The sequence below is a fragment of the Mandrillus leucophaeus genome, unplaced genomic scaffold (assembly GCF_000951045.1).
Source record: "Mandrillus leucophaeus isolate KB7577 unplaced genomic scaffold, Mleu.le_1.0 Scaffold956, whole genome shotgun sequence".
NCBI lineage: Eukaryota > Metazoa > Chordata > Mammalia > Primates > Cercopithecidae > Mandrillus > Mandrillus leucophaeus.
Window position 1 is genome coordinate 366,849 of NW_012110430.1, and position 14,350 is coordinate 381,198.

The window sequence follows — 14,350 nt, forward strand, 5'->3', positions numbered from 1 at the left end:
CTTTCTTTCTTTCTTTCTTTCTTTTAAAATATGAGTGTGTGGCAGTGAAGAGCTCAGCTACTGGTAGATTTTGCTGTCATTTCCTTTTTTTATACTAAGACACCAGCTGTTACCCACATTCCTTTTGCCATATCAGTACAAATGTGAACATGGTGGGAAAAGGCAAGTAACTTTATAGTATTATTATGAAAAGAATTATGACTTTAGGGATGCTCTGAAGGATGATCCCAGGGTTCTGTGGATCACAGTTTAGAAAACTGCTGTCTTACAGAATCCATTTCTTCCATTCTGAGAGTGGGAAGTGCATGAATCTTATGCCTGTATTAAATCATGACGTTTTTATGTCCTTTCATATTATAAGATGTAGGTAAAATCAGGCTAAAATAAGCATGAAAGCAGCATAAAGGAGAAAGAATGTGTATGGAAGACAAGTTGGGGAGATCATCTATTTTGTCCTTAATAACAGTGGGCTGTGATTATGAGCTGATTAAGTGTCTAAGGATTTTGGTATTTTACTCTTGTTTTTTGCCAGTACCTGAAACAGTCCTATCTTTCTTCCCTACTGGTTCCTTATCCCCTAAATCATTAAGTGCTCAGTGAAAATGAGAGGGTGTGGGATAGCAGGGTGAGGTTTATTAAGTTACCAAGACCCTGATAGTGTTTCTGAATCCTCTTACTGTAAGAATGAGTCTGAATTCACAACCAATGAATAGTCATGAACATAAATGAAATCAAACTTTTTTTTGAAACAGAAAAGCTAAATTTAATTGCATCCATTGACCTTCAATAGGTGGTGAAGTTGATCTAAAGAACCAGGTAACACCATTGGACACCTTATCGAAGACTAGAGTGTCAGAAGATAACATTACAGAATCTCAACACATGCTAGTGGCTGAAATCACGGTGTCAGGTATGAATAACCAGTTCTCCAATATAGCTTTGGTTCCAACAGTTTTCATCCTACCAATGAGAAATTTTGAATTACCTTTCTAACTTAATATTGGCTAAGTTCTACACAAGGCTAATGAAGCAAACCTCGGACTCCCTAAGTCTGTGTCTTCTGAATGATGTGCCTGAGAAAGATGGCTGCATATTAGTGTGGACATAAACAGGACACCTTAAGAGTCTTTGGATGAGAGTCTTTGTTCTGTGAAGAAACAAAGTAACTTGGAAATAAAAGTAAAACATGGGACAACATATTTGAATGTATTTCCATCCACCCCTGATATTTTTGGTATTGGGTCCACCTTGCTGTTTTCCCATTAGCTTGAAAAGTTGATAGTAATTGATAAGCCAATATAGGTTGAGCACTTCAATTGCTGCAGAAAGTCCACAAACAGCAAGTGTTGGAATCTTTTTCTTCTGTGTTGCACATTTGTCACTAAAATGCCAAATCATGTGTTCAGTATGTAACAACTTTAGGGAACCTAAGTCTTTCTTGTTCCATATTCACTCAGGAGGTCAGTGGTTTTCCAGCTGGGTTCAGCTCAGCCATAGAGCTTCTGCAAACCCCATCCTTTCACTTTAGGTCGCTGCCCTTAGGGCAGTGCAATTTGACTTTGAAATATTTTATTTGTTCGTGTTACTAAGTAACACTTTATTTTAACAAGACGTATGTGGCAAAAAAAAAAAAAAAAAAAAAGGTTTCAAAACTCCACATTAGGACATTTAAGGAGATGCTTTACCCAACTTTCGTGGTCTGCAAACTACTTTGTTGATGTACATGGCTCTGGGTACTTCTTACCTCACCTTATCAGTGTGATTTTTTTTATAAGATATAAATAAGGAGGTTCATAATTTTAATAATAACAATAACTAACATTTGCAGAGAATGTTAGATTATATATTTCATCATCCCTCTGCATCCATAGGGGATTGATTCCAGGATCCCCGAGTATATCAAAATCTGCACATATGCAAGTCACAGTCACCCATGGAACCCAGGTATTCAAAACATCAGGCATCCGTGTAGGCAGGTTTCACATCTCACCAATAATACTGATCTGTGTTCAGTTGAAAAACATCCAGGTATAAGTGGACCTGTGCAGTTCGAACCTGTATTGTTCAAGGGTCAACTGTAATCTCTAATTTCCTCATTACAAATCAGCTCACAGATGTGAAAGCTGAGAGACTAAGATCTATTAAGTTAGTGACTTGACCAAAGGTTTTTGAAAATTAGGACCAAATAATTAATTCATGTGAAAATAAGATGCTCTGGAAAACTTTGTTAACATTAGGAATATTGTGTGTTCAGCAACTTATTTGGCGTACACTGTGCTAAGTGCTGGGGATACCAAGATGAGCTAAATATCATCCTATCCTCAAGGCCACAGTTTGTTGTGGAGACAACCAGCATGATAGAATAAAATACTTTACACCAATGTTAGGGATATAGAGAACCTTTGCAAAGTCACCAGGAATCCCTAAAGGTTCATAGAGCATATTTTGAAAGACTCATGGTTGAGGGACTGAAAGACTAAATGACAGATAGGTGGGAATGGGGGAGTGATTAAGTGATCAAGGATTTGTGAATTTGGCTTAATACCTGGAGACTAGTGCAGAATAGAAGGGACTGATTGTCCTGGTGAAAAACCCCGCATCTTTCCGTACCTGGATTGTGTTCTGTGTTGTACTAGCTTGTGAAGCCTTACTTACACCTAAGTCAGGCTCGGGGGTCTAATTTCTGTTTCAGAGTGAGATTTCACATCAACAAAGTATCTATGGCTAAAAGACAATGTGAAAACTCCACATTAGGATTTTAGAGTATAATCTAAAATTCTTCACGTGGCTTGTTGGGCCCTGTATGAAACAACCTTTAGACACCTCCCCAGACTCAACAAGGGCTCACCAGCCCTTTCACCCTTGGCTTTCTGTGGCCTGCTTCCCTCACCCTGGTCTTGTTTCCAACAGACACAGACACGTGCGCTAGTTGTTTTCTCAGCCCATGGTGTGCTGCTTAGCCCTTCAAAGTCCTGTGTGTCCTTCCGCCCACTGGCTCACAAAGCCTTTCCTAGTTCCTGACTGGGCGACGGCTGCCTATTGCAGCTCTCTTGGAACCTCAGTTCTGCCCCTTGGTCATACTCATTACACTTGTACTTCAATAACTAAATATACAAAACAGCAAACAGCAGAGCCCTTGTCAGTAGCAGAGCCCTATTCTTCACCACCATATTTTTGGCTCTCAGGAAGGCCCAATACGTAGTAGGTACTTTTGAATGAATTATATTAGAGGGTTTTTGTTTGTTTGTTTGTTTGTTTGTTTTGTTTTTTAAGACAGGAGTCTCGCTCTGTCGCCCAGGCCGGAGTGCAATGGCACGATCTTGGCTCACTGCAAGCTCCGCCTCCCGGGTCCCCGCCATTCTCCTGCCTCAGCCTCCCGAGTAGCTGGGACTACAGGCGCCCGCCACCTCACCCGGCCATTTTTTTTTTATTTTTAGTAGAGACGGGGTTTCACTGTGTTAGCCAGGATGTTCTCGATCTCCTGACCTTGTGATCTGCCGGATGGTCTCGATCTCCTGGCCTCTTGGTCTGCCGGCCTCGGCCTCCCAAAGTGCTGGGATTACAGGCGTGAGCCACCGCGCCCGGCCGAATTATATTAGTTTTATTAACAGGACCTGGAGTCTCTTCTAGTGTGATAAAGGTTAATTCTTATTTAAATTATCACAATATCTTTCTTTGTCATCCTTATTTAAATATGTATCAAAGAGTGTTTGATCAAATATTTGATCAGATATCTTGATCAAAGAGTTTTTTTTAAGGTCACTTTTTATTCTAGTCCTTAGAACCATCATGAAAAATAGACCTGGCAGAAATTGTCACTGCTGTTCTAGAGAGGAGGAATGTGAGCACAGGTATTTATTTATTCCAGAGCTCCTTTGTGGCAACAACAGCAACAACAACAACAACTTTGGCTGTAGCCCATCCCTCCAACAACTGCATAACTATTGCTTTTCATTACACACAGCTGCCTTGGATTTACATGTTACCAAATAAATCCTGAATCATATTCTAATTTAAGATAATTCTGCAAGTGATTTAAAACGTCTTGGGTAGTAATCGGATACTGTCCACTCTACACTCTGAGCAGCCTTGTGATTTGGGAGCTAGTCTTCCAAATAAATGCTGAATTAAACGGATAATTGATTTGGTCTCAACTTATCCATCTCTAAGAGTCATGAGTGACAGGAGATGACCAAGCAAGCATGAAAGGCATCTGCTCCCACAAGAGAAATCTCACTCAAGTAGCTAAGCAAATCAAATGCAATTACCCAATGCCTGCATTCACATGCCACCCGAATCCTACTTAGATCGTTTGACTTTCTTTAATTTATCAGCAAGTTCGGAGGGCTTTTTAAGAAATCTCTTCTGTAGTCAGATGAGCAAGCTTACCAATGAATAGACAGATGATAATTTATATCCTACTGTGGTATGTCAGATTCCCCTGACTCCAAAAAGGTAGGGCGGGGTGGCATTTGGAGAATGATTACATACATAAGTAAAGCAAAGAAAAAAAAACTTGCTCGTGTTCATGGCTCAACAGGTAACTCTGTCCCCCGGGGCACTTGCATTTCAATGGAGTATGAAATGAAATGATCCATTTACTGCACTTAACTTGTATGGTTCATGACTTTGTAAAAGTGCCTTGAGGTGTGCAAGTCACTACATAAATCTTGATAATAAACACACATTGTGACATACATATTCTCTTATATATGATATTAGTAAATTGGCAGTAAATCTTTTTATGATTGAATTTCTTTGCCATGTTAGTGCATAGATCTACTTGCTAATTATTAGTCTGTGTGTCTTTGGGGAATAAGAATAGATTGACTCCTTTTGTTGTCCAAATGGTTGGGAAGTTTTTAAATAAGCAACAGGCCTTTCAAATTTGAGTCTATTTGCTTCTAGCAATTTTATAATTTACATTGCAAATGCTTTTAAAAATTATAAATAAGTTCATATAGGGTTCCTTGAATATCAGATAGTGCTTTAAGACTAAAGTTCTTTGAGAGCACACAAACAGAAACATGGCTATGGGACTCTGCATCTCATTGTTGTTGTTGTCGTTGTTGTTGTTTTTGACAGTGTCTCACTTTGTCACCCAGGCTGGAGAGAAGTGGCACCATCTTGGCTCACTGCAGCCTCAGTCTCCTGATCCTCCTACCTCAGCCCCCAAGTAGCTGGGACTATAGGCACACACCACCGTGTTTTTAGTAGAGACAGGGTTTCGCCATATTGCCCAGACTGATCTCAAACTCCTGGGCTCAAGTAATCCACCCTTGGCCTCCCAAAGTGCTGGGATTACAAGCATGAACTGCTGCACCCAGCCAGCTATGGATCTTTTAAAGTAGATGTAGTTTATAGGTCAACTAAGTGTTTCTATTTGGAGATTAACCTGTCCCAGAACTTTGGAAAGGAAATGGTGGACTGTTCTGCAGAACCAGAACATTAAAGTCCATTTTCTTCTCTGTCTGGAAATAACTGCACGGGATTCTTGCTATTTGCAGATCAATATGACTGTGCTCCTGTGGGATGCAGCACGTATGCTCAGTGTGTTTCAGAGGGAGAGGATGTCACGTGTCAGTGTTTGAAAGGATTTGCTGGGGATGGAAAACTATGTTCTGGTAAGAGCAAAGGGCAAATACACATATTTGGACAATAGTGAACCAGAAACATTCTTTCTGCTCTTTCTGACTCAAAAGCTCCAGGAGGATTTATGTAATCAGCAGGTTTGAATAAGTTATTTGATGTTAGCTAAAAAAAATAAATTGATGACATGCCTAGAAAATGAGACCTATAAACATATTTATACAAATGTAAACATACGACATTGAGTTTATAGTACAATTTTATAATTATGCAATATATGCAGTTGACATTAAGGGGAAGAATTTATAATTAGCTTCAGAAGCATGAATTTGAGTTGAAGTCAAGTTTATGACTTCACCAATTCCAATGAAAGCACAACTGTTGCTTTTGCCCCGGAAGCTTAGGTCATAAGTTTTAATCAAATGAATAGATTAATGGATAGGTTCCTCTTTCATATTAATAGCCTCAAAATTAAAATTTAATGACTGCTGGAAAGATCTCAGTCCTTACGGTCTGAAACTCTGGCAGAAAGTGATTTGTTTACATATTTGCCTAATCGGATAGGTGGGAACTCTGTAAAGACTGATTAAGCAGTAACTTGTGAACTTTATGTCCAAGATGCAGGGCGTGCATGATGTTGGCAAACAGCACCTGTAAAGGACTGAATAAGAATTGAATATACGATTATGCTTATTCTTTCCAACTAGTCCCATTTATATCAGGATTGCCTAAATATTGTACTAGTTCCTAATTTTGCCCACAGATATAGATGAATGTGAGATGGGTGTCCCAGTGTGCCCCCCTGCCTCCTCCAAGTGCATCAACACCGAAGGCGGCTATGTCTGCCAGTGCTCAGAAGGCTACCGAGGAGATGGGATTCACTGTCTTGGTAAGAGGACGCATGTGCCAAGGGAGGAGGGCAGAGGCAGGCCTCAGAAATCAGGAAACAGTGTGGGTGCAGTGAGCAGAGAGAAGACAGGATATAATTGGGGTGACACACATGTCAAGATTTAAAGAGTTGTGTGACTGCTGAAACTGACATATTTCCATTCTTGGTGAACAGTCAAGTTTGTGCCCTTGTGTTATGACTGCTCCGGTCAGCTTCAAGCCCCTTTGGAGGCTGCTTACTCCTCTGCCTTTGTAATTCTTTCTGGGGTTTGAGTGACACCAGTGTCTCACCAATACTTCCCACCTTGAGCCATCATGTGGGGAGCTGGACAGCATTTACTTGTCAGTGAATTTGGTAAGAGAAATGTGGTGAACTGCAGAGGTGATGACAGTTTGTTGGAAGTCACTGCTGTGTGTGTAAAGAAAAGGAGGTGTGGCTTGTCAAAGGGCTCCTCTTGCACTTCTTGGTAAGTTCAATAGGTGGGAGAGTCAAGCCACTGACATTGAGATACAAGTAAAGAATGATTCAACCCTCTTTCATAATCCCCATCCTGTGGCAAGGTCTGGGTGTGGCACGTTGGATTGGGAGTTCGCGTCTTGGATGTCTCGTACCTTTCCAGGTGTCAGTAGCATGACATCACGTACAAGCGAAAACCTGCCTGAAGCCATCTGAAGCACGGGGAAGTGATTATCTGAAGTGTTTTACAGCGCTTTAAAACTTCTCTTTCAGTATTTTCTTTCCCTCTTTCTGAAAACATAAGAAACTGATAAGAAACTCAAATGATACTGCTTTCTCCCACTTGTTAAGGTTAAAGATGAAATATCAATAACTATCAATCTTTTGAATCTGGTTGATTTAAATCAGACCTTTATAGGATTAGTTTTGTGGAATCCACAGACATCTGTAAACACTCTTTTAAGCACATATTTGGCTGTCAGTCAGGAAAATGTCACGGCTCTAATTAAGCAGGCCCATAGATAATTTAGACAAGCAGACTTCATATTTAATTTCCTTTGAAGAGAAAGGAAGGTATCTCTTCTTGGATGTTTAGACTCGTTAGGCTCTGGTTTCTCACACTGTTACTAACTCATCTCCTTCCAGTAGCAAGCACGCAATGGGGTGTGCTCGCCCTGCCTGCGTGGTTGGCACAGAGTCCTCGGACTCCGTGGAAGCGGTGGGCTTGCTCCTGTGTTCTCTCTCCCCCAGCTCGCTCTCACTCTCTCTTCTCGCCCCATATATATATGTAGTTATAATAGTTTGAACCTTGTCTGGCATATAAAAAGTGCTATGTAAAAAAAAGTGTTATCCTTCTTATTATTAAGAGTAGTTGAGTTTATTGGTCAAGCATACATCTTTGTCTTTGCTTTGGAAAAGCTCTCTCTCTCAAGGTAATAGTTTATTGAAATTATAACAGAAACTCATAAAAGAGTTGGTTTGGGCCATCCAGGATAGCAATTCAATGTGTTAAATATTTATTTGGCCCCTAGTAAGAGTAAGGCCACAGTACTAGAAACCGTGAGAAATATCAGGATGAGAAAGGTAGTCTTCGATTGCAAGGAACATGTAACCTAAAAGAAATATAGCTGTGATCAGTGATGAAGAAGAGTGCATATCATAAGCGAAGTAAAAACCACAATGAAAGTTCAGAACTGGGAGAAATATCTGTTTGAGGTATTGGGAAAGATTTCGGGGAGGAAGTGTCATTTTGGAAGGAGCATGGGGGATAAGTAATTTCATTTGCAGAAATGTGAAGGGATGGGAAGAGTCCAGACATGAACAGATCACATGACTGCCATTAAGGGTAGAGAGTAGCCTAGTTGAGCACTAAGTTTAGGTTATATGAGGGGAAGAACAGAAACTAAGGCTGATAAGGTAGTGTATCCTGTAACAAAATATCCTAGATTGGATGGCTTAAGCAACAGAAATGTATCCTGTCATGGTTCTGGAGGTTGGAAGTCCCAGATCAAGGTGCTGGCTGATTTGGTTTTGGATGAAGGATCTCTTCCTGGCTTGCAAATGGCCACCTGCTCACTGTGTTCTCACATGGCCTTTCCTCTTTGATGTGCAGAGAGAGAGAGAGACAGAGAGAGACAGAGACAGAGAGGGAGAGAATGCTCTAGTTTCTCTTCCTCTTTTGTTTTCTCTTCCCCTTCTTTTAAGGACACCAATCTTACTGGATTAGGACCCCTTCCTTAGGACCCCATGTAGCCTTACTTTCCTCTTGGTAGACGCTTTCTTCAAATACAGTCACTTTGGGAGTTGGGGCTCAACATATGAATTGGAGGGGCAGGGACACATTTCAGCCTGTAACAGATGGGTTGGGTTACTTCTGTAGAAGACTAAAATCTGAGGGTTAGTTACTGAGGTTTCACTTCTCCAGTGAAACTGGCAGAGGGTCAGTCAGTCAGTGTTGTCCCAAAGTTTCTACTAACCACACTACAACTGTAAAATGAAACAGGTGAAATGAATTTTTGCAATAAAATTTTATGTATTCAAATATATCCAAAATATTAATATTTTAATATATAATCAGTATAAAAATTATTGAGATACTTAATATTCTTTTTTATTTTGGTACTAAGTCTTCAAACTCTAATGTGTGTTTTATACTCACAGCACATCTCAATATGAACTACATGCATTTCAGGTACTCAATACTCTCATATGGCAGTGGCTAGCAAGTTGGACAGCAAAGTTCTAGGCAACAGAGAGCCACTGGCAACATTTGAGTAAAGTGGTGCAATGATGGGTTTATCATCGTTGTGCTGGAGGGAGAATAATGTGGCACTGGTGTTTATGCATGGCATGGAGGAAACATGGGATCCAGGAATGAGTAAGGCTGTTCTTGCAGTAATGTAAAATTGAGAGGAAGAGAGGCCCTAAATGTTAGGGTGGCAGTAACTGAGAAAGAAAAAATGGTGGGTAGTCAGGAAAAAAAGGATGGTTTTTCTGATATAGTTTATACTTACATAAAAAAGCAAAACTGTTGTATTTGATATAATATGTATGCCAATGACAGGATATCTATTCAAAAAAGTTAAGTATGAATCTTTAGGATCTGAACTTCTAAATGTTTGCCTAGAGGTCGTTTACTAATCTCCAACTCTGGGAAATCTCCTTTCCTTCAAAACAGGAAGAAAGCTTCCAGCCTCTCTCAGGATGCCTGTAATCCCAACACTCTGGGAGGCCAAGGCAGGAGGATCACTTGAGGCCAGGAGTTTGAGACATGCCTGGGCAACATAGCAAGACACTGTTCTCTACAAAAACATTAAAAAACAAACAAACAAGAACTAACCAAGCATGGTGGTGCGAGCCTGTGGTCCAAGCTACTTAGTAGGATGAGCTGGGAGAATTGCTTTACCCTGGGAGGTCAAGGCTACAATGAGCCATGATCACACCACTGTACCTTATCCTCAGCAACCGAGTGAGAGTCTTTCAAAAAAAAAAAAAAAAAAAGGAAACAAAAAAGGAAAAGAACACCTGCATGGGCATGCATTGTAGAACCTACTTCATCTCTCCAACATTCGTGAAAGTCCCTTTAAACCTAAAAATGCATAGGGCTCTGAGAACATAGAGCATGACGGAAGCTGACGAAGCTCCTCTTCCAGAGGCTGTCCAACTGTAAAACCCTCTTATTTTTCTGTACCCCATTTTTCTCTCCCCTACTCTGTCTTTTCTGACAGATATTGATGAGTGCCAACTGGGGGTGCACAGCTGTGGAGAGAATGCCAACTGCACAAATACAGAGGGAGGCTACACCTGCATGTGTGCTGGGCGCCTGTCTGAACCAGGACTGATTTGCCCTGGTAGGTTGGTGGGTGGTCTGCAGTGAAGGGGAGGGACTTGGCTCAGGGATATTCTACACCCTAATCTCTGTTTGCATTAGAGATTCTAAAAATCATTCAGTTCAGTCAGGCTGCAGAGCTGACCTTCCTGATTAGGACGATGTTGTGCTTGAGAATTTGAAATGGTCCAGGTTTTCTTAATTTAATAGCATCTGGAATAAATCCTTTTTTATTACTCACAATCCAATAAAGATGGGAACATGGGTGTCTCTTTTTAATGGTGCAACTAATCTCCCTATTTGTGATGTCGATTTGTGGGACTACTGGATAAATTTTGCAGGGCTAGGCAGGTGGGTGAGAATGTCTGGACTCAGCATTTTAAATCACTTTCAAGGATTTTAAAATATTACTTTAAAAAGGCAGTATTTCTTGTTCTGAATTAGAACTCCAGCTCTCTTCTCTTTCTTTTTCAATATTCACAATGGTTGACTCCTGCTTCCTGAACCTTCTTCCCGTAACAGCAGTATCATCTCATCATCAGCACCCCAGAAGGGGAGCTGGTTTCCACTAGACCCTGGAGACCAGGATGGGCGTCTTTCCCATCACTGCCCACTTTTTGCCTGTCAGCCCTATAAGCAGAAAACATCCTAAGAAGAAAAATTATGTGCTTAATTGGTCTCTGTTTTTTTTTTTTAGCATGTTATTTTTCTCAAATAATTTGCTCTTCTTAAAGGTATTGAAAACTGCTTATATTTATATAGTCAGCTGCACATGTTTAACTTTTAGGAAGCAGTGAACCATTCCATAAAAGAGACTTTACTATTATACTTTGGCATTCCCTCTGTTAGGGGAACATTTTCTTCCTGTCAGAGTTGCTACAGTCTTGTCCTTGAGGGCTCCTCTGAAAGTCAGTTTTTAGAAGAAAGCATTGTGAGAAAGAAATTTTTGAGACTGCATGATATTGGAGGTAATGGACTGTGCATTGATGGGTAGGTTTTAAACCATAGAGTTACCAGTTGTTCACAGAGACCCTGAAGCTAACTGTCACTTCACATGGTTAGTGTACATTTGTGTGTGACAGATTTGTTTGTATGAGATTAGTGACTCTGAATTCACATGGCGACTTAGGATTGGCCATTCTTTTACCTGCCTCCAATATGCTTTACATATCAGATAATACTGAGCCCAAAGGAGGAACGGCTGGTTTCATAGTGAATGACTAAGGCCCGGCTAGGAAAGTGAAACTAATGTCCCTTCTAGTAGTTCTTCTGTAACTAAAAGATTTATGCAACAAACTATTCACAGAAACTAGTTCCTGATGTTGATACTCGAATGACACTAATCCCTTCAGAAAGTAAAAGTAATGTCTTGGGTTCTTTTAGACTCTACTCCACCCCCTCACCTCAGGGAAGATGGCCACCACTATTCTGTAAGAAATAGTGACTCTGGATGTCCCCTGTCCCACGATGGATACTGCCTCCATGATGGTGTGTGCATGTATATTGAAGCATTGGACAAGTATGCATGCAAGTAAGTTAAACTGTCTTGCTGATGGCACAGAGAGATGCTATTCAGTCCATAACTTGTAGCTAATTTGTAAAATGTATACTTAGGATGTTTTTCTGCAATTAGATGTTCCTCTGGAAAAATATAAACATACACATATGAACCATGTGTGTGCACTTCATTGCATTCTCCTTGTGTATCATAATGCCCCCTTCCAGTTACTGGTGATAAGTATGAATCTAAGGAGTTGGTGATTTCCCCTTTTACTGAAATAATTTGATATTACTACTAATATAGTCTAGGAATTAAATGTCTCATCCTGGTTGAAAAACTTAAGTGTGTGAGATAATTCCTTGAAACTTTTTTTTCCATCAAATGTGCTTTACATTACGTGTGAGCATCGTGATCTGTTTCTGGATTTATAAAAGTTTCTTACATATTCACATTGGACTTCTTGCCAGAGTCCAAAAATATTTTTCTCCAAAACTAAATATATATATTTTTTTTCTTCACTTCGTAACAGTTGACGTTTGCATTTTGTTGTTTAGTAACAATTGCTGATACTGCAGCTGCTGCTTTTTGCTCCCTTTTTGCCCCCATGAGGGTTTCACAGTGGGTGAAGTGTCAACCTGGAAAGGAGATTTGAGGAAGCCCTCACATTATGAGGCGTTCCCACTGTGCTCACTCCGAAAACCTTTCCTATGGACCCTTTAACAAAACCCAAACCCACAATAGCCAGTTCTGCCTCAAATTTTACTTTTAATTCATTTCATATTTTCAAGGCAATAGGAGGAAACTGATAGATACCAAAAAAACAAATAGGTCTCCCAGGGTTAGGCTCCTGATCCATTGATAATTTTCTCTGTGCCTGAGGGAGGGGTGATGAAATAGTCTGATCCTCACAAATAGCTACTATAACCTTAAAGTCTTCTCTTATTTCATCAGTAATAATGAACAGAATGACTAAATGCATGGAAGAGTAAGCTATATTCTGTGACAAAGCATATGGCCTTGCACTAGAAATCATATCCACATGACAAAAATGGTGAAAAATTGCTCATGGATACTAGTAAAAATGACTCAGTCCTTATAGAATTCTGTTTTCATATTTATATTTACATGCTGTAATTTCCTAACCTATGATAAATTGGGTATTTGAAATAGTTATTGCTAGTTTTAATGTTAAGAATCTAATTGGTTTTGCCTGTTCATTGTTTCTGATCATTCCAAATAACGAAATTACAAAAACAAATGTCCAAATTTATTAGGTCATGGTTGTTTTCCTCCATGATACTTTAGATTATAAAAATCATTATAATAATATAAAGGGTACTACATATTGCATTTAGAACAATGTTTTCATTTGGATCTGATAGCATCCATTTATTAAATGATTGATGAACTCTTCAGCACACTGCTTTTCTTTCTGTCATTAAATCCTGATGAAAATATCATATTTCCCTGATAATATTTTAAACATGAGTTGCTACAAATGACAAACTGGAGATAAGACTCAAATTTAAGGACCTTGAATCTAAAGCAATATTTAAAATATTACCAGAGTTCACAGTAATCTGGATCATAACCTTGTTTAAATTGTATATTTAATTAAAATGTGGTTTAATTAACTATTCAACCCTTGCCTCTTCCTGCCCTGATGACCTCACCTTATGTTTTATTAATTCCGTAATAACAAGTCTCTAGGAAGTGCTTTACCGGTCCAACTTTCATTAGAAACACTTCCTAGGCGGGCATCATTCTGTACAGAGTATTCTTCATGCTGTAAGCAGGTTTTGGAAGAGCCAGCTCTTCCTTCCTTTCTTAGAGGCAGTGGACGTTCCCCTCAGCCACAGGAAACCACAGGGTGCCCCCGGGGTGATGCAGCAGAAGTGAGAGTTGAGAGTCTCCATGCCCGAGGTATTCCTCAAAGATTTCCTGGTTTGGAGATGCTCAGGAGGCTCCAAACCTGGGCTCAGAGGAGGTCCTCATTCATTCTGTCTTTCAGCCACCCTTCTGAGCAGGTCTCCTTTGGACCAAGATCCCCCAACATGAGTGCTGTGAAATGCTTCTTAAAAACAGGCCGTATGGTCAAATCACGTTGAGAGATGCAACATACTCTACCCTCAATTTTTTCTTTTTTTCAGGAGACCATCATTTTATTATTACTCAAGTTTGTCTCCCTGAGCATTCGGGGAGCAGAGTTTTTAAGGACAACTTGGTGGGTTAGGGGAAGCCAGTGTGCCGGGAGTGCTGATGTGTCAGGGATGAAATCATAGAGAGTCGAAGCTGTTTTCTTGCACTGAGTCAGTTCCTGGGTGGGGGCCACAAGTTCAGATGAGCCAGTTCATTGATCTCGGTGGTGTCAGCTGATCCATCCAGTGCAGGATCTATAGAATACTTCAAGCAGTGATCTTAGGAGCAGTATAGGGAGGTTCAGAATCTTGTAGCCTCCAGCTGCGTGACTCCTAAACCATAATTTCTAATCTTCTGTCTAGCCCTCAATTCTTGATTCAGCGTATACCACAACACATTAAAAAATTCTTGTTTACCAGCCTGGGTAACATGGGGAGACCCCATCTCT

At 40.1% G+C, this 14,350-nt stretch overlaps 1 protein-coding gene across 3 annotated transcripts in view; it reads left to right on the forward strand.

Moving 5' to 3' along the window:
* Positions 1–14,350, forward strand: part of EGF (epidermal growth factor) — a 107,823-nt gene that overhangs the window by 73,136 nt on the left and 20,337 nt on the right. For 2 of the 3 annotated variants that reach the window (XM_011970570.1, XM_011970572.1), the window contains 5 exons: positions 791–910; positions 5,508–5,624; positions 6,353–6,478; positions 10,162–10,284; positions 11,646–11,793. In XM_011970570.1, coding sequence (XP_011825960.1) covers positions 791–910; positions 5,508–5,624; positions 6,353–6,478; positions 10,162–10,284; positions 11,646–11,793 — 634 coding nt within the window. The remainder of the gene's footprint in view (positions 1–790; positions 911–5,507; positions 5,625–6,352; positions 6,479–10,161; positions 10,285–11,645; positions 11,794–14,350) is intronic. The other variant, XM_011970571.1, reaches the window with a different exon arrangement.